General features: G+C 35.3%; 1 protein-coding gene across 2 annotated transcripts in view; it reads left to right on the forward strand.

Moving 5' to 3' along the window:
• Positions 1 to 18,900, forward strand: part of LRGUK (leucine rich repeats and guanylate kinase domain containing) — a 143,399-nt gene that overhangs the window by 110,230 nt on the left and 14,269 nt on the right. The window contains exons 19-20 of one of the 2 annotated variants that reach the window (XM_031939085.1): positions 10,575 to 10,723; positions 17,174 to 17,956. In XM_031939085.1, coding sequence (XP_031794945.1) covers positions 10,575 to 10,723; positions 17,174 to 17,307 — 283 coding nt within the window. In that variant the 3' untranslated portion in view covers positions 17,308 to 17,956. Of the gene's footprint in view, positions 1 to 10,574; positions 10,724 to 17,173; positions 17,957 to 18,900 lie in introns of those variants that run through there. The other variant, XM_031939086.1, reaches the window with a different exon arrangement.

Raw genomic sequence — 18,900 nt, forward strand, 5'->3', positions numbered from 1 at the left:
TATGATGTGATGACCTAAAAAAGTAGTCATTAGTAAGTTAATGTCAACTTGGTTAAAAATAAGGAGAGTGACTCGGACATTTGTCCATATCTCTATAAGTTGAACATTTAAAATTAATTACTTGGATCAAATTTGCATATAAGATGAAGCTAGAAGGATAACTGATACTTGGATGACAGTCCAAATGCAAAAAGATCCTAAAAAGGAAGGAAGGAAAGTAGACAGCAAGCATTTATTTTGTGCCAGGCACTGTGCTGAGCACTTTACAAATATTATCATTTTATCCTCATGACAACCCTAGGAATTAGATCTTATTATTATCCCTATTTTATAATCAAGGAAATTGACTCATATCTTCCTGATCCAAATTCCTCTGCTTTAATATGAATGAAATAAAACTAAATTTATTAGGGATAAACAAAGTTCTATACTTGGTTTCTAAAAATTGACTAGGAGAGTCTATTTTAAAAATTTTTTTATTTTAAAGTTATTTTCATTTCATTAAATATTTTCCAATTACATATGAAATTTCACAATTATTTTGAAAAGTTTTGTGTTCCAAATTCTCTTCCTTCCCCTTTATCCCTATCTTGAGAAGTCAGGCAATTTGATTTTGATTATAGACGTGAGGTCTTGTAAAACTTATTTCCATATTTGACATATTACAAAAGGAAACACAAACAAAATAAAATACTGCAGATAATAAAAGTATGTTTAATTGGCAGAATTCACCCCTCTCAGGAAGTGGAGAGTTTTTTTCATCTTATATCCTTTAAAATTATCTTGGATTATTGTTTGACCAGAATAGACAAGTCTTTCACAGTTGATCATCCTTACAATATTCCTGTTACTGTGTACAATGTACTCATGGTTCTACTTACTTCACTTTGTATCTGTTTATCTAAGCATCCTTCTAATCATTTCTTATAACACAATAGTGTTTCATGTCAAATATATACCACAAGTTATTCAGCTATTCCTCACTTGATGGATACCCCCTCATTTCTAATTCTTTGCCACCACATCAAAAAAATGATGTTTTAAACTATTTTTTGCACAAGTAAATCATTTTCCCTTTTCTTTAATCTCTTTGGGATACAAACTTTGTAGTGGTATTGACAGATCAAGGGGGTATGCATAATTTTATAGCCTTTTTGGTATAGTTCCAAATTGTTTTCCAGAGCATCAGTGTTCCATGTTTTCCACATCCCCTCCAGCATTTTTTATTTTCCTTTTCTGTCATGTTAACCAATGGAAAGGTATGAGATAGTATCTCAGAATTGTTTTAATTTGCATTTCTCTGATTAGTAGTGATTTTTAGAGTATTTTTTCATATGACTTGATAGCTTTGATTTCTTCTTCTGAAAACTGCCTGGTCACATCTTTTAATCATTTATCAGCTGGAAAATGGCTCTTATTTTTGTAAATATGGCTCAGTTCCCTATATATCTGAGAAATTATGCCTTTATCAAAGAAACTTGTTGCAAATCCACCACCCCGTTTCCTGTTTTCCTTCTAATTTTAGCTGTATTAGTTTTGCTTTTACAAAATCTTAATTTCATGTAATCAAAATCATCTATTTTACTTCCTGTAACTCTCTCTATCTCTTTTTTGGTCATAAATTCTTCCTTTATCCATAGATCTGACAGTCCAGTCAAATTTCCCCTAACTTACTTATGATATCACCTCTATGTCAAAATCCATTTTGCCTCTCTCTTGGTATAAGATGTGAAATGTTGGTTTCTGCCTAGTTTTCCAGAGATTTTTATCAAATGACGAATTCTCATCCCCAAAGACAGATTTTTGGGCTTATCAAATATAAGATTACTGTGGTCATTTGTGAGTGTATGTTGCATACAATAATCTATTCCATTAATTTACTACTTTATTTCTTAGAAAGTACCAGATTGTTTTGATGATTATCATTTTATAAAATAGTTTATGATCTGAATCTACTAGTCTGGCTTCCTTAAGATTTATTGATTTCCTTTATATTTTCGACCTTTTGTTCTTTCAGATGAATTTTGATACTAATTTTTCTTTCTATAAAGTAATTATTTCATAGTTTGAATGGTGTGATACTGAATAAATAAACTTAAGTAGAATTGTCATTTTTATTATATTGACTCGGCCTGCCCATGAGCAATTAAAATTTCTCCAATTGTTTAGATTTGAATTTGTGTGAAAAGGATTTTGTCATTGGGTTCTTATAATTTTTGGCAGATGGACTCCCAAAAATTTTATACTGTCTGCAATTGTTTTATATAGAATTTCTTTTTATCCCTTCCTGGGTTTTGTTGGTAGTATATAAAAATGTTGGTGATTTATGTAGTTTTGTTTATATCCTACAACTTTGCTGAACTTGTCTATTGTTTTAACTAGGTTTTTTTAGTTGATTCTCTGGGGTTCTCTAAGTATACCATCATATCTGCAAAGAGTTTTATTTCCTCATTGCCTGTTTTTATTTTTCAATTTTTTCTTGTCTTATTGCAATAATGCATTTCTAGTACAATATTGAATAGTAGCGGTAATGAACATCTTTGTTTCACTATTGATCTTACTGAGAAGGCTTCAAGTTTATGCCTATTACAAATAATGCTTGCTCTTGGTTTTAGATATATACTATCATTATCTAAAGAAAGGTTTTTTAATAATTTTTATTGTTTTTTTAATAAAGGAATAGGTATTGTATTTTGTCAAAGACTTTTTCTGCATCTATTGATATAATCATATGATTTTTTTTGTTTTTGTTGTTATTGATATAATAAGTTAGATTGATAGTTTTCCTAATATTCAACTAGGCTTGGCATATATCCCCTCTGGTAATAGTATATGATCTTTGTGACATATTGCTATAATCTCCTTGCTAGTGTTATATTTAAAAGTTTTTGCAGAAATATTCATTAAAGAAATTGGTTTTCTTTCTGCTTTTGCTCTCCTTGGATCATATATCAAAACCATATCTGTGTCATAAAAAAAAACTGTAGGACTCTTTTTTTACCTCTTTTCTTTCAGATAGAATTAATTGTTCTTTAACAATTTTTTTTTTTTTAACGGATTGTTAGAATTCACTTTGTGAATTGATCTGGTCTTCGGAATTTTTTCTTGGGGAGCTTATTGATGGATTGTTCAAGTCTTTTTCTAAGATAGAGTTACTTAAGTACTCTGTTTTTCTTCTGTTTATCTAAGTAGTTTGTAAATATTCACCATTTCACTTAAACTATCAGTTTTACTGAGAGATAATAAGAATAATTCCTAATAGTAGTTTTAATTTCATCTTTCATAATTCATTTACCCTTTTCATTTTTGATACCAGTGATTTGGATTTCTTCTTTAAAAATTTTTTAAATTAAATTAACCAATAGTTTGCTTATTTTTTTCATAAAAACAGTTCTTAGATTTATTTTTAATTCAATTTTTTTAGCTTTCAATTTTATTAAATTTTTCCTGATTTTTCAGGTTTTCCATTCTGGTATTTAATTGGAGATTGATAGTGGGGTTTTTAGTTGATTACAAGCTCAATAGGAGTCAACAATATTACTTACTAATCAATCATGTTATGTTATCCTATGCTATATTAAGAGAAACATCCAGAAAAAAGGGAGATAATAGTTCTCCAGGTCTACCTTACTCTTATATTCAATTCTCGGAACCCACAAACTTCTGGGAAACACAAATATAGAGACCAACCATAAAGCAAGTCAAAAAAGACCATGGCCAACATGGTGAGAAAGAACTTAGAGTAATTAATCAGAAAAGGAAGATTTAAAAGGAACATCATTGTTATCTTCAAGTACATGGAAGCTTATCCTGGAGAAAAGAGATTAAACTTGTTGTGCTGGGTCCTAAGATGCGGGATCAGGAATAATGGATAGAGGTTGCAGAGAGGGAGATTTAATTTTGATAGTTAAAAAGAAATACTTCCCAACAATTGAAACTATCAAAAAATGGAGCAGCCTCCTCGGGAGGTATTGCATCTTCCCATTGGAAGTCTTTGTGTAGAGTCTGGACAACCGTTCATTGAAAATGTCATAAATTCCACTTTTGCTTGGTTACATGTTGAATTTCTGGGATTGAAGCGTTAGGGCTCTGCCAACTTAATCTGTGACTTCAGCCAATTCATCTCCAGACCTGCTTGATTTTGTGTAAAATGAGCTGTTTGAAGGTCTCTTCCAGCTCTAACATTCCGTGTAGGGAAATTATTAGCTGGGATGTATGTGTGTGTTTATGTTCATATATGTATATGGGTGTGAACATGTTTGTATTTAAATAAAATAGGCCTGTGTATGTACATATATACCTGTGCATATAATATATAAATTATGCATGAATTTAATCATACATCACTCTCCTGGTTTTAAGTTTAAAAAAGAAAAGACATTTAACAAATAAAAATCAGCAGCTGATCTTATGGAAAAGAGGGAAGGAAAGCATGCTTTCTGAAATCAACAAGATCACTTGCTTATAAATTATAAACTTTCTGTTTTGGCAAAAAATTGAGTCCGAGAAATCAATTTATCCCATTAAAATGACAGGCCAAAGAAGTAGGTAGTAAGGATGTCTTTGTCAATCCTGCACTGCCCCCTGGAGGTCACATCAGTGACCTGCATCTTCTCTGATCCGGTCATGTCAGGAGGTAACAATTTTTAATTATTTGAGGAGACCAAAATATAGAAATTAAAATATTTATGTGTTAATAAATAAAAGAGACGTCTTAAACGTTATAAATAGGAATCATTATTTCTATTGTTGAGAATTATTTTTGCTGAATATATTGTTTAAAAAATGCTGAACCTAAGGGATGTTTTGCCTGTGAAATAAGTGTCTCTGAATAGAGGGCACTTTATTTCGTGTCTTGCTCTTCCACAAATCTGATGGTGAAAAATAACTATCTGTTCTCTTTAAATTCTAAAAACTCTGAACATTTTCTAGACAAGGTGGAACCTGCCACGGTAATTAGTTAATTAGCATGCTGTAACAATGTTGAAACTGCAGGCCCCCGTGGATTTGTTAGTGATCTGTATTTGTACGGCAGAGGAGTAAACTGGTGGGAATAGAGTGAGAGAGCGGGAGAGTAAGAATACATAATAGGCTGCCCTGGGAGTATCCATCCTCTGTCCCAACCAGTCAAGAAGTAAGGCATAAAACTCCAGTAACCATGGAGCCGTGATGAGTTATAAAGGTCTGACCCTGTACATGTGACAATAAATGTGCCTTTCCACTTCACTGCATTTTTGTGTTTGACTTTTATGGCATTTTCATTTAATGTTGTCCGTAATATAGTGAGAAAATAACTGTGGGGAAGAAAAAAAATAGCTTGTTAACGTGATCCATTTTCTGGGTTTCAAACCATGGCCCTTCCTTTTACAAAATGAAGGACCAAAACATATATTTTAAAGATCCAGTGGAAATGTTCTTCTCACTTGTCGATTGTTCTGCCTTTAGTGTACTGAAATTTATGAAACATCACTTCAGAGATGTGACCGTGAAATCTGTGAATTTTTATGTGTGGTTGAATAAAAAAAGTTCGTCTTTAATGAACAATTTCATGCTTCAAAACATAGAGAATGAAAGATTTTGCAAGGCTGAAATACAATTGACGTCATTCCTAGGGGAGGAATGGCTATTGATGAGGCAAGAGTGGGTGTTGTCTTTGTGGAGTTGGGGTTTAAACCTAGAAGGGAGTTCAGAGTCTAGTGTAGTGAAGATATTCAACCAGTTTGCATATTCCTGTTCTGGGTGATAATCTCTCTGATCTAAACCTAAAATATGATCTAGGCAGTGGAGATTCCAACAGCTGGCTACCACAGATTACTTGCATGCGGTTTCTAAATATTCCATTGGTTTCCCAACAAGTTTCCCAGCTTGGAAAGTGGGTTGTAGTCCCACACAGTCTAGGAGTTATCCATTGATTTCAGATTTTCATGCTGATGAGTATTTACTTGAAAATCTGTAACTATCTGCCGAAGAAGAAGCATACATGTAAGTCTTAGTAATATCAATGTACAAATGACTTATATTCCTCAACCACCCCATGGGGAAAACAGATTTTTATCCCAAAGATTTAAATTCCAGGGAGTGAATGGCCTCTAATGCAAATATACTATTGGTTGCTTTCTCTCATGCAAATGTAGAGATGTACTGAGGGAACAAGTTACTGATGCTGATGTGTATCTACTCAGCTCCTGGGATAAAAAACCCAATTCCCTTTTGTCTTCCCATACCTGGAGGTACAGGAACATATCTTCAAGGGGAGATGTATTCCTGGAATCCCAAGTTGGAACAAGTTATTAATTTTTTCCAAGCAATGTTGTAAATGTATACTCATTATAGCCTAGAGTTCATGAACTTCTATTTTTCAAAATTTTGAAGACAGTATTTCATTAAAATGGATTTCCTTTTGATCCTCTATCTCTAAAAAATCATTATTTTGAGAAGGGATCTCTAGATCAAAACTTCTTAAACTGTGATTCACATATATATGGAGTCATATATAACTGAATGTGAAAGTCACAAAATTATGATTTATTATCAATAAATGATTTGTATACCAGTTTTATATACGTGAGTGATATATACCTAGAGTCTCATAAAAATTTCTTTGGCAAAAAAGGGTCATGAGTGGAAAATTTTTAAGAATCCCTGCTCTAGACCTTATATTGAGGGAAAAAAAAGGTCCATGATCCATAAAAAGATTCCCCCTCCCCCTCAAAAAAATCCCAAATCTCTGATTATGACATTTGTTTCTTTGGGGAAATATATTACAAATTTACCATCATCATTAAACTCTATTCCATCTCCATAGTTAGTACTTTCTCTCTGCCTTGGGAAGCTGCAAATTTGTTTCCTAATCAGCAATTATCTACTAATACTGCTGCTCTTCTGGTAGAGGAAGAGTTATGGTGAGACTACCTTAGCCAAGTTTTCAAGCTTTTTGCTTCTCATTTCATCTTCTTCAAAGGAAAATACCCCAACCCTTACTCCCACCAAAGTTGAGGAGCTAAATTTCTTTCCACTCCAATTCTGCTCCTGGACCGCTTGGGTCTTTGCGTTATATATATTGCATTGAAGCCTCAGGAAGCCTTAAGGAGGCACCTAGGAACCCGTCTCCAACTTTGCTGTGTATTCCTGCTGCCACAGTAAGGGTTCTTGTCCTCCCCACACAGTCGACACATGTAGTCAGTTTGCTAACCCAAAGAACAGGCTAGCTAGTAATGTAAAAGCCACATGGAAGAAAGAGACAGATGAAAGAAAAAATTAAGTACAGAAAAAAAAGGAAAAAGAGAATGGCAAATAGAAGGTAGGGATCTGACCAGAAGATGGAGGAAAAAAACCCAGAAAAACCTCAGTATTCCCTCTGAGGATCTGGGGCACTATTGATTCAATAGACGTGTATAGACCACCTTCACACTTGGTTCATAATTCTGACTTGTTAATGGACTCACTAGAAGTATTCTCTACTGACAAAAAAAATATTAAAATGGAATGGGTTATGGAGATTTGGTTGCCTCACTTGATCCCTCCCCCAATCCTAATATTTATATGGCATTAAAAGATGTGTAAAATTCATAACATTTTGTCTTCCGGACAAATTTGTGAGTTAAATACTGTTATTATCCCCAGCGGAGGTGGCTAGGGGGGGAATGTAATAGAGACTAGATCTGGAGTCAAGAAAATCTGAATTCAAATTCAGCCTTAGATGCTGCTTAGCTGTGTGACCCTTAATAAGTCACCTACTCTGTTTGTTTTGGTTCCTCACCTATAAAATGGGGATAACAGTATTATTTCCAAGAGTTGTTGTGGAAAAGAGATAACAATTGTAAAGCATTTAGCACAATGCCTGGTACACAGAACCATAAACATTGGCTCATTATTGACAAGAAGACTTGCCATATGTCTCCTGATTCTGAGTCTGACATTCATTCCATGACAACAGGCTGACCCTTCATTCTCTGTGCTCTTGAAGAAGTAGCCAGGCTGATCATTCAAAGTGGCCCTGAACAGGACTCATTTATCAGAAAGCTAGTTTTATAAAGTGTTTAATATTTATTTATGACTTAACAATTCAAATACAAAGGCATCAAGGCTGAGCTAGTGCCCCACACCACAATAAAAGAAACTTTGGAAAGTGTTCTAGTCAAACACCCCACCCCCCTCCTCCATCCCCACTTCCAAATCATTTTACAGAGACTTGTCCACACTCACTCAGATATTAAGTGACAAAAAAAAGAGTGGAACCTGCGCACCTCTTAATCCCATATTCTTTTAATTGCACCAATCTACCTTTTTTTCTGGAATATTCAACTGAGTACTAATTTTTTTTTTTTTTTTAGTTAATAGCATTTTATTTTTCCAAGTACCTGCAAAGATAGTTTTCAACATTCACCTTTGCAAAACCTTGTGTTCCAAATAGCCAATCCACCTCTTGAAATGAAAGACCAACTTTTTGGTGCAAAATGGTTATAATGTGTTAGTCTTACTTGAAACGAAACGCTCTGTTTCCATTAGTTAAAGGTATGTTATCTCCTATGTAGACTCCCTTCTAGAGTCCTATTATTCCATCTAGTATTAAACCCCAAAGCTTTACCAGGAGGCCCTGGACTGCCACATTTTCTTATTTCCTTCTCCAGAATTCTCTCCATCCTTCTTCGGGTTATCCTCTCTCACCTCAAAGCTCTTTCCCGGTCACAATAGGCTACCAAATTACCTCAGTCTCCTGAAATTTTAGCTCTTCCATGAAATTAAATGAAGGTGGATAAATCTGGATCCTAGGACAAGGAAATACACTCATGTATAGGGTAGGCTAGATCCCCTCACTTGTTTCTATACTAGCTACTGTGTTCGGAGATAGACTATCTTACTTCTTAGATGGCAGAGAAGGGTGTGATATAATTCTACATAAAATCCAGCAAAAGTATCATGCAAACAGGGGCTTAATTTAAAAAAAAAAAAAAAAAAAAAGCCTTACAATACCTAGGTAACTGGAGCTCAACAGGGATGCTTTCTACAACAAAGGCATGATTCTGTTCAAGTTAACCAGTTTTAAGGTGATGAGAACTCAGATTTGTACCTAAACATAGGAGTATTAATTTTTCTCTCTTCAGTTCCAAGTAAACACAGTTACTATTCTTTAGTCATGTCTGACTCTTCATGATCTAATTTGGGGTTTTCTTGTCAAAGATACCCAAGTGGCTCACATTTCCTTCTCTGGCTCATTTTACAGATGAGGAAACTGAAATAAACAGGGCAAAATGACTTGTCTAGGATCACACAGCTAATGAAGTTCAAGGTCATATTTGAACTCTGGTCTTTCTGCTTCTGGATTCTTACTCAATCTACTGAACTGCCCACCTGCCAACAAATAAACATGCATCTGTTCATTATTCAATAAGCATGTATATACTTCTAACCTTTTGCCTCTTAGAATCCTTTGCTTCCTTAAAAGCACTACTCAAACACCACCCGGTATACAGGGTTTTTCTAATTGTTCCAGTTGTGAGCTCTCGGTGCCTCCTCTCTCAAAAAAATTTAACTTGTGTTTATTTTGAATTTATTTTGTATTTGCTTAGATACAATCATGCATAGGACTTCTGTGCTGACCTAATGGCTGGAGATCTCATCTTAAAACCAGGAAGATCTGAGTTCAAGTTCTCCCTCTGACACCTATGGGCTAAATAAATAGCACTCTTAACCTATCAGTGCCCCAGGCACTGACCATAAGTTTTAATTTTATTTTTAAAAATTTTTAATAGCTTTGTATTTACAAGTTATATGCATGGGTAATTTTACAGCATTGACAATTGCCAAACCTTTTGTTCCAACTTTTCCCCTCCTTCCCTCCACCCCCTCCCCAGATGGCAGGATGACCAATACATGTTAAATATATTAAAGTATAAATTAAATACAAAATAAGTATACATGTCCAAACGGTTATTTTGCTGTACAAAAAGAATAGGACTCTGAAATATTATACAATTAGCCTGTGAAGGAAATCAAAAATACAGATGGACAAAAATAGAGGGATTGGCAATTCTATGTAGTGGTTCATAGTCATCTCCCAGAGTTCTTTCTCTGGGCGTAGCTGGTTCAGTTCATCACTGCTCCATTGGAACTGATTTGGTTCATCTCATTGTTGAAGAGGGCCAGGTCCATCAGAATTGGTCATCATGTAGTATTGTTGTTGAAGTATATAATGATCTCCTGGCCCTGCTCGTTTCACTCAGCATCAGTTCGTGTAAGTCTCTCCAAGCCTTTCTGAAATCATCCTGTTTGGACCATAAGTTTTTAGATGAAGTACTGACTTGCATTAGTTGATAAGGGGGGAGGGGGGTGTCGTCTTTCCAACTGGAAGTTCCTTAGACCAATGAAGTCTCAAGTTTAGTCCTTCTTCTTTCAAATGAAAATGTTGCTTTCCCTTAATAGAATGTAAGCTTTTTGACTATTTCAATGTTGTTCCTGTATATCCACAGATTAATAGTATCTGGTATATAATAGGTATCTAATGAACGCTTATTTAATGTATAAATTAATTCAACAACAGGGCATTAATTTTTCTTTTTTTTTTTATTTTTCAGTTACAGAGATTCATTCATTCTGTCTAAAGCTCCTACGTTAACAACATTGGCTCATTTTCCTAAAGAGACAACTTACATGACTTTGGATTCCCAAAGTCCTATAAAAACAACTCTATCAAAAGGTTATCTTGCACTAGAAGCAACAAAAGGTATGAATTACATCTCACATGATATTTTTTCCTTTGAACTTTTAAAACTCAAATATGTTTCAAATGAAAGACATGAAATATGAAAGTATGTTTCAAAAGCCAAAAAGATAAGAAATCAGGGATCTGATGCTGATGGTAATTATTAAATCAATAAACATTTAAGTACTTACTATGTGCCAGTCACTATGCTAAATAATCAGGGAATAGATATTTATTTTGGAGGTATTATTTGCTAGGCTTACATTCAGCAAGAGCTAAAGATCAAGCAGATCAATCAAAGGCACAGCTTAGTTTATGTCCCTACATGATCCAATACCTCCAATGGGCTCTCCATTGTCTATAGGAAATAAAATCCAAACATTGAGGTCTTCCATCACCCAGCTATAACCCACCTTTCTAACCTTCTCCTATATTTCCCCTCATGTATACTACTCTCCAGTCCATCTGGGCACGTTGCCATTCCTGGCTTCCATGTTTCTGATGAGCTCTTCTTGTACCATCTCTGATCAGTGATATTCTACCCATCTTTTCATACTTTCTCTTCCTTGAAGAGCTCTCTGATTCCTCTAGTCAAATTGCTTGTCCTTCATCTGATCTCATTGTACTCAGTACTTTTATTTATATATAGTGATTTTAAACATTTTACATGAATTTTTATTTGATGTCCTTATGTTCAGATATGTATTACATATATTTAAATACACATATATATTGTAGGCTTTCCACTCTTATTAGATTTTAAGCTCCTTAAAGCTTAAGGAAAGGTAGTATCTTATTTATCTTTGTATTTCCCTGAGAACTTAACCTGGAGAGTTCAACACATAAAAAGCATTTAATAACGATTTGATAAAAGACTAAGTAAATGCTTCCACATAAGTTCTTTTTCCTCATTCATCATGACATGGAAATAATCTCAAGTCCTTAAAGCCTGTGTGCCCTTGGAATATCCTCAACTATTCTGGAAAAACTTAGAATATAGACCTGGTAACAAACACACCCATAGAAGCCTGATACCAGTAAGTTGGTCACCAGGTAATGAATTATTTGGCCATGATGACCCATGAAACAAAGAAAAATAGACAATTTCCCTGAATCCTATGGATTCCTTTTCCCTTTCTGCTTTGATAGGATCAGTGGCAGAGTGATGAAAAAGGAGGAGGAAGAAAGTACTAAGAATCATGCAGGTTTTTAGGCCATCTTGAGATATTAACCACAGTACAATGACTGAGTTGATAAACTGCTGTAGGATTTTAACCATGTTTGTACTGGAATTCTTACTATTAAGGAAATAAAAAGGCCAAAATAGAATAAATACTCCTTGAGGGAAGGAACTTTCTTGAATATAGTAGATACAAGCAAGTATTTCTTGAATTAAGTAGAATTGAATCAAGAAGTCATGGTTAAATGGAAAGACAGATCACAAGTTCTCCTTGTAGTGGCAAAGAAAGGATTTGCTTGAGTTGATTTCATTATGTACCCAAAGGCGTGATATATGAATCATGGGACAAACTGGGTCATTTTGCCTGATGGTCATATCCGTGTGCCAGCAACCATCTGTTTTAAAGGAACCAGAGGTTGTTAATTTCTATGAAGAACTTTATAAAAGCCTCCAAACCAATTCAACATACACATTGATAATTGGGAACTTTAATACAAAGATGGACATAGGAAAGATGATGAAATACATACATTATTTAGGATAAGAAATGGAAAAGATCAGAGACTTATAGAACAGAAGTGTTCAACACTGACATTGGCAAGACTCTCAGCGTTGCCCAAACCAGATTAAAATGTCATTGGGAAATAGTTAATAAAATAAATAAAATAGTTAATTTAGTTTAGGAATGTGGTTTTCTAAATAACTATGTGGCCGGCAGCAATCTTATATGTACTATTTAGTGGCTCCATGAGTCTGACACCCCTGTGTGGACTACTTGGAAGCCTTGCACCTGTGTATGAGGAAGGCTGTGTTCTAGAAGACAGTAGGAGGCTATTGAGCACTGAAGAGCATTAGAAAAGACTTAATTGATTGTATTATTTCGGGAAAGAGTTCTAGGCCTAAGATTGGGCTAGGATGAAAGTACTTGGCAACATTTTCCAGGCTGTAAAAGTAGTGGTTAGAGTTGGTGTTTGTATAGTCCTTTAAGGTTCACAAAGCCTATTATTTATATTATCTCATTTGATGTATTCTGAGAGCTAGGTACTGCAGGTGTTATTATCTCCATTTTACGGATGTGGAAATTGATGCTCAGAGAGGTTCTGTTACTCACTCTTGATCACACAGATAATAAATATTAGAGGCAAGATGCAATCCAACAATTAATAATTAATTAAATTTCTACTATGTTCAAGGAGTGATACTAAGTGTTGAGGATGGAAAACCCTGAATGAAACAGCCCCTGTCCTCAAGGACCTCACATTCAAGTGGTAGTGGATGTAATATGCAAAAATAACTATAATACAGGATAAGCTGAGAAGTGACAGATGGACAGAAAAAAGAGAGAGAGAGGGAGAGAGAGACAGAGAAGGAAAGGAAAAGGAGGAAGAAAGATGGAGAAGAAGAAAGAGAGAAGGGAGGGGATAGAGACAGAGATCTAGAGAGAGGGAGAAATGGGGGGACAGAGAGCACGTGCCATTTACAAGGAAAGACAAACCCAGAAGGTAGGTGCCTGAGATAAGCTTTGAAGGAAGATAGAGATTCTGAGAGACAGAGATAAGGAGGAAGTTCAATCTCGACCTGAAGATGTGAGAAGGGGGCCGACGCACTATTGGGTACGAGCACAGGACTGCCCACAGTGGTCAGTTCTCTAAACAAACCTCTCTAGTTTTCCCAATCACACTTCCTATGATATGATCTCGAGGCCTTCTCACAATATTAGTTGCCTCATTTGGACAGGCTTGTCTATATAGCTCTATAGCTTGTCAATGTCCTTCTGCAAATGCAGTTCTCTCTGAAAAACATATTTCAATTGTGGTCTGACAGGTACAGTAAGACTATCACTTTATTTGTTCAGAACATTATTGACTCTCTTAATACAGACTGAAATTGAATTCACTTTTTCAGCTGCCATATTGCCCTAAGATTGATATTGAATTTGTAGTTCAATAAAAAGCCCACATGGACTGTTAGGAGGATATTTCCCTCCATCTCTTCTTGGTTTTATTATTTGAAAGAAAGTATAGAACTTTACCTTTACCTTCATTAAATGTAATTTTATTAAACGTGAACATTATTTTAACATTTTAAAATCTCTCAGTATCCTGATATTGTCTCATCCAACATTTTAGCCAATTCTGTGTCACTGGCAAATCTGACAAGCAATGCCATCTATGCTTTCATTCATGTCATTGATAAAAAATATTGAGAAGCACAGGGCCAAAGACAGATCCATCGGGTAATTCACTCTAGATGTTTACCTTGTCAGTAATTCATCAATTACTGGTCTCTTTGGATCCAGTCATTCAACCAATGCTGAATTTTCTGTACTACAAGCTTACTTGTCTTCACATAACTCACTTCTCACCATTTAGTTTGTAAGTACAATATGAGATATTTTGTTAAAGATATTCCTGAAATACACAGCAATCCCATTTGTATGTACTCTGTGTAAATAACCTAGAAAGCTATATAGGACTTTAGGACCTATAATTTCCTTTTCTTTTTTATTTCTTCCTCCTCCTCTTCTTTCTTCTTCTTCTTGTGGCTTCTTTTCATTCCTACACTCTCTTTCATTTTCCACCATTTTCAAAGATCTCTGACACTTGTCTTAGTATTCTAGGATGTTAGCCTAGTGTTTTGATTCATCATCAGTACACACCTGGTGACAAATACCAAATAGCTCAGGTTTTGATTATCAATTAACCATTTTTGTTTTGTCTTCCTCAGACCAAAGATAATTTTACTTAGAAAATAAAAGTAAAATAAAAACAGATAGCTCTGCTTTTTCACAGTCATCCATTGTCCCCATTCCCCCCTTGCAATGCTTCTATCCCCTCCTTGATCTTCATCTCACCTTCAACATCTTATTAGATGTTTTGTTTTGTTTTTTAAGAGCCCCTTTCTTAGTGTCTTAAGCATTCATCATAAACCTCCTTCCTTCTGGGTGTTAGTACTCCTGACACTCTTCTAGGATTGTAGCCCTTTTCTATTTAAGTTTTATCTTCCTTTGCTTCCATTTTTTGAAAATTTTGAATTGGTCAGTGAACTCCATCCAATTAGTCTCTTCATTTCCCCTTTTTTCCTCTCCATTAATTTTTTTTGAATCCTTCAGAATTTTATTCTAGAGAAATTTCCACCCCAGCATCCTCATTCTGATTTTCTCTTCTAAATCCCTTACCTTAAATTTGAATGACAATCATAAGAACACCACCCATGTCCCTGATATCTTCAGTTCCTGACTTGGACTTTGCATCCATAGCAATACTTTCCAGATATCCTTTGATGGGATCATTTGCCTGCATGTGAATTACAAGAAAAGCAGAAAATGGTGTTTGGGATATAGACCCCAAGAAGACAACAGACGTGTTTTATTTCTGCCAAGTGTACAAAGAGCTATTTGTCAGCTTTAGCAGTTACCAATCACTGCTTGTTCCATCTTTTCTCTAACATTCACTGGTAAGACCCTGATAGCATTTGTGGATAGACATCAACAATCCCTGAAATATCCTCCTGTACAGTTCCAATCCTGCCCTCTGAGGAAGAGCCTTGTACCTGCCTGCTACAATGACTTAGCTTGGAGTGCTCAGTAACCAGTCCCTCCATTGTTTCTTTTTATTATTTTCTCCTCCTCCCTGTCCTTCTGATTCCCCTTTCCCTTCTGAAACTTTTTTTTTCTTTCCTCCCTAAAACATTTCTTCCATTTCTTTTTCAAAGAAGCCTTATTTTTTTTTTTTTCCTATTATAACCTGAAGAGTAGTAGAGCGTGTTATTCTTTAGGATGAAAAATGCCCTCTTCTTTACAGAGGCTCCTAGAGAGCACCAAAGCACAGAGCACTGTATCTAGAATCAGGAAGACCCGAGTTCAAATCAAGCCATAGATAGTTCTTAACTGTGTGACCCTGAGCAAGACACTAAGCTCAGTTTTCTCAACTGGAAAATGGAGATGATGACATCACCTATTTCCCAGGATGGTTATGAAGATGAAATAACATATATTTTAAAAAACAATTAGAATAGTGCCTGGCACATAGTAGGTGTTACATAACAGTTTCTTTCTTTCTTTATATATCCATGGTTACCTTTTGGTAGTTTACAGGAACTGCCCAAGTGGTCCCCAGATGATGTACTTTGCTACTATTTGCTAGAAGTGGGTTCTTCAGTCTTTTATTATTTTTGCTCAAAATTCTTATGATTAAACACAGTGGTAAATTTCTCATCTCCATATGTGTTAGCTCAACTATACTTGAACAAGATTTATTTGATCACTGGTGGCCCTCCCACCTTTTCTTACAATGTGAAGATGTTCTCTTCATCAGCTGCCTCTGGTTGGCAATTAGTGCTTTTATAACACATCCTTATAGAAAGAAAGTTACTCTGGTCTGTCCTCTGGGCCAGGGTCCAAAGCAAGAATTCAGTTACCAGCAGGGATGCTATTGAAATTAACCTAGTTACTCATGGATGTTCTTCTCTTCCCATTGAAATTTGGAGAAGTCCTTGCTCCCTTTCTTTTAACCTCTCACTGAGATAGAACTCTAATCTTTTTATAACTTTCCAAATTAAAAAGACCCATCAGACCTTATACCTTCGTAAACAGAACTAGGAACAAGAAGTTATAGCAAAGCAAATTTCGGATTGATATTAGGAGAAATCTCCTTGCAATTATAACTTTTCAGAAGTGGAAATGGGAGATTGTCCCAGGAACTGATACATTCACCATCCCTGGAGATTTCCAGGCCTGGATCAGCATCATCTTGTTAAAGATGCTGCAAAGAGGATCGTTGTCCTGGTACAAGTTGTATTAGAATGGCCTCCAAGGCTGCTTCTACCCCTGAGAACCTGGGTTCCGTGCTCTTTCCTATCCTGTACAAATGGCTGCTTGCTGAATCACTCACTGGGCTGGTGCTTTTCTAAAGAAGGGCATCAAATTACTTGTTTCTAGAAGAATGTTTAGAGGGAGGAGGGTGTTGAGGGAAAAGAAAATTAATCTGGGCATTGGTACATTCCATTGGATGCCCCTAGGGAACATAACTAAGGTAGACGAATTGGAGCTTAACATCTTCTTTTGAAGGAGAGTGGCTCTTTGGCCATCTCTGAGCAAAAGCCTAAATCCCTCTAGAATAATCCATTCTTATGTGTACACACTGTCTTCCACATGTCCTCATTGCTATTTAGTTTAGTGTTTGTTTATGCTTCCCAGTTTGCTTAGAAAGAATCTAGAATTCCCTCAGACTAGTAAAACCCTAATTTTCTTCATCTTACAAAAATATGTTTATTTTTTTCATTTTTTACAGAACAATTAGCTAAATCTTCACTTGAAGTACCTGATAAAAAGGGCAAATTAAGACCCGTCGGACACCAACCCGTCACTGAGACAGGTGTCAACACCAAAATTGTCCTCCCTCCCATACCACAATGCCGAAAATAGTCCAGTGCTTAATGTCTGCCTTCAAGAGGAAAAAATTGCTTCACTCGTGCAAGCCCTCTATCTAACCTGGCTACTGATTCTAACTTTATCTTTCCCAACCAGATGCCTACAAAAGAATGCTCCATGGGCCTTTAGTACTCTCAATCAGTCTCTTTATAACTCTCTTGAATAGCTTCTGTCTTTTCAAAAGAAAAATGTGATTTATTTTTAGCTTCAAAAAATGACATTTCAGTTTTCTCCATAGCTATAAATGATTTTCCCAGCTGTTTCTTGCTTTGAAATGTCACAGAGAGCAGAAATCTCCCAAGATCCATGTGATGATATGTTCATGGTGATTTTAAAATATTTTTAGTACTAACCTGGGGGCCAGCCTGAAAATTTTCCACTTGCCACTTTGTAATATTGGTAGATATTCCATCATGAATTATCATAGTATGTATAAGGTAAGAAAGGATTGGGAAATTACACCTTATTTGTGGCTAAAAGGCACCAACTGTCTCTTTCAAAGGGAATCACCTTTACCTAAAAAGTCTACATTTAAAAAGCATGAATGTGAATTTCTTCAATCTGATTTTTTATTTTAAGTTGCATCTATTGTTCCCTTGAATCACGTCAATGATATTAGGGAACAAAGAAAATAATGTTACTCTCTTTAGTTTCAGGTTAGGTACTTCTTGTCGTTGGCTAAATATTGTGGTCTAGTAGAAATGGTTTTATAACTTATGTTAATCTTCATGACTGTTAGAAGCAGGGGGAAAATCTAAGTAGTTACAGAGAGCCCATTGGCTTTTGTTTTTCCAGAAGTTTTCTAAAAGTTGTTTTTAAATCACAATCAATTGTTCTTTTTGTATTCTTGATTGGAGACTATCCACTTAATATTTAGTCTCCTGTTTCACTTAGATTTGCAGCTCAATGGCATGGATCCTTCTGGGCTTTGTAAAACAGATTATGCTATCAGCAGTACATAAGCTTTCATGACATGTTTTAATTTTTCCCCTGGATCTTGATTAAACTTCATGAGTACTGACCAAACTTCTAAGTCAGATCCATTATTTTGACTTAGTTTATTATCATTAAATCAAATGAGTAATACAGAAAACATGGTAATGGTACTGGCCTCCAAACAAGAAGATCCAGGTTCAAATTCAGTTTAAGACACAGACTAGCTTTGTGATCCTGGGAGGGCAAATCCTTTAATATCTCAGCGTCCCAAGCAGTGCACGAACAGTTGCAGAATTTTTGCCAAACAACTTCAGTTGCCAATCTGAAGTAGTAAAGATAAATTCCCTTTCTTAACAAAGCTATCAGGCTAGGCCCAGAGGTCCAAATTACACTAATTCTAATGTAATTTTAAATCTCATGCTTGGCTACATTTTCTCATGATACAAGTAGTGCCAAATACCAAAGAATTTCAAGAATTCAGCTTGTGGATAATTGTTTCAGTTAAAATAATATGACATTCCTTCCACTGAACATCTGTTAAACAGCATTTTCCATATTTTACCAACATCATAAAAATGGATGTTCATAATGATGTCCTCAAGACATAACAAGCTTCTGAAGGACCTTTACAAAGCAGAGTTGGGCCCAATA

The sequence above is a fragment of the Sarcophilus harrisii genome, chromosome 5, assembly GCF_902635505.1.
Source record: "Sarcophilus harrisii chromosome 5, mSarHar1.11, whole genome shotgun sequence".
NCBI lineage: Eukaryota > Metazoa > Chordata > Mammalia > Dasyuromorphia > Dasyuridae > Sarcophilus > Sarcophilus harrisii.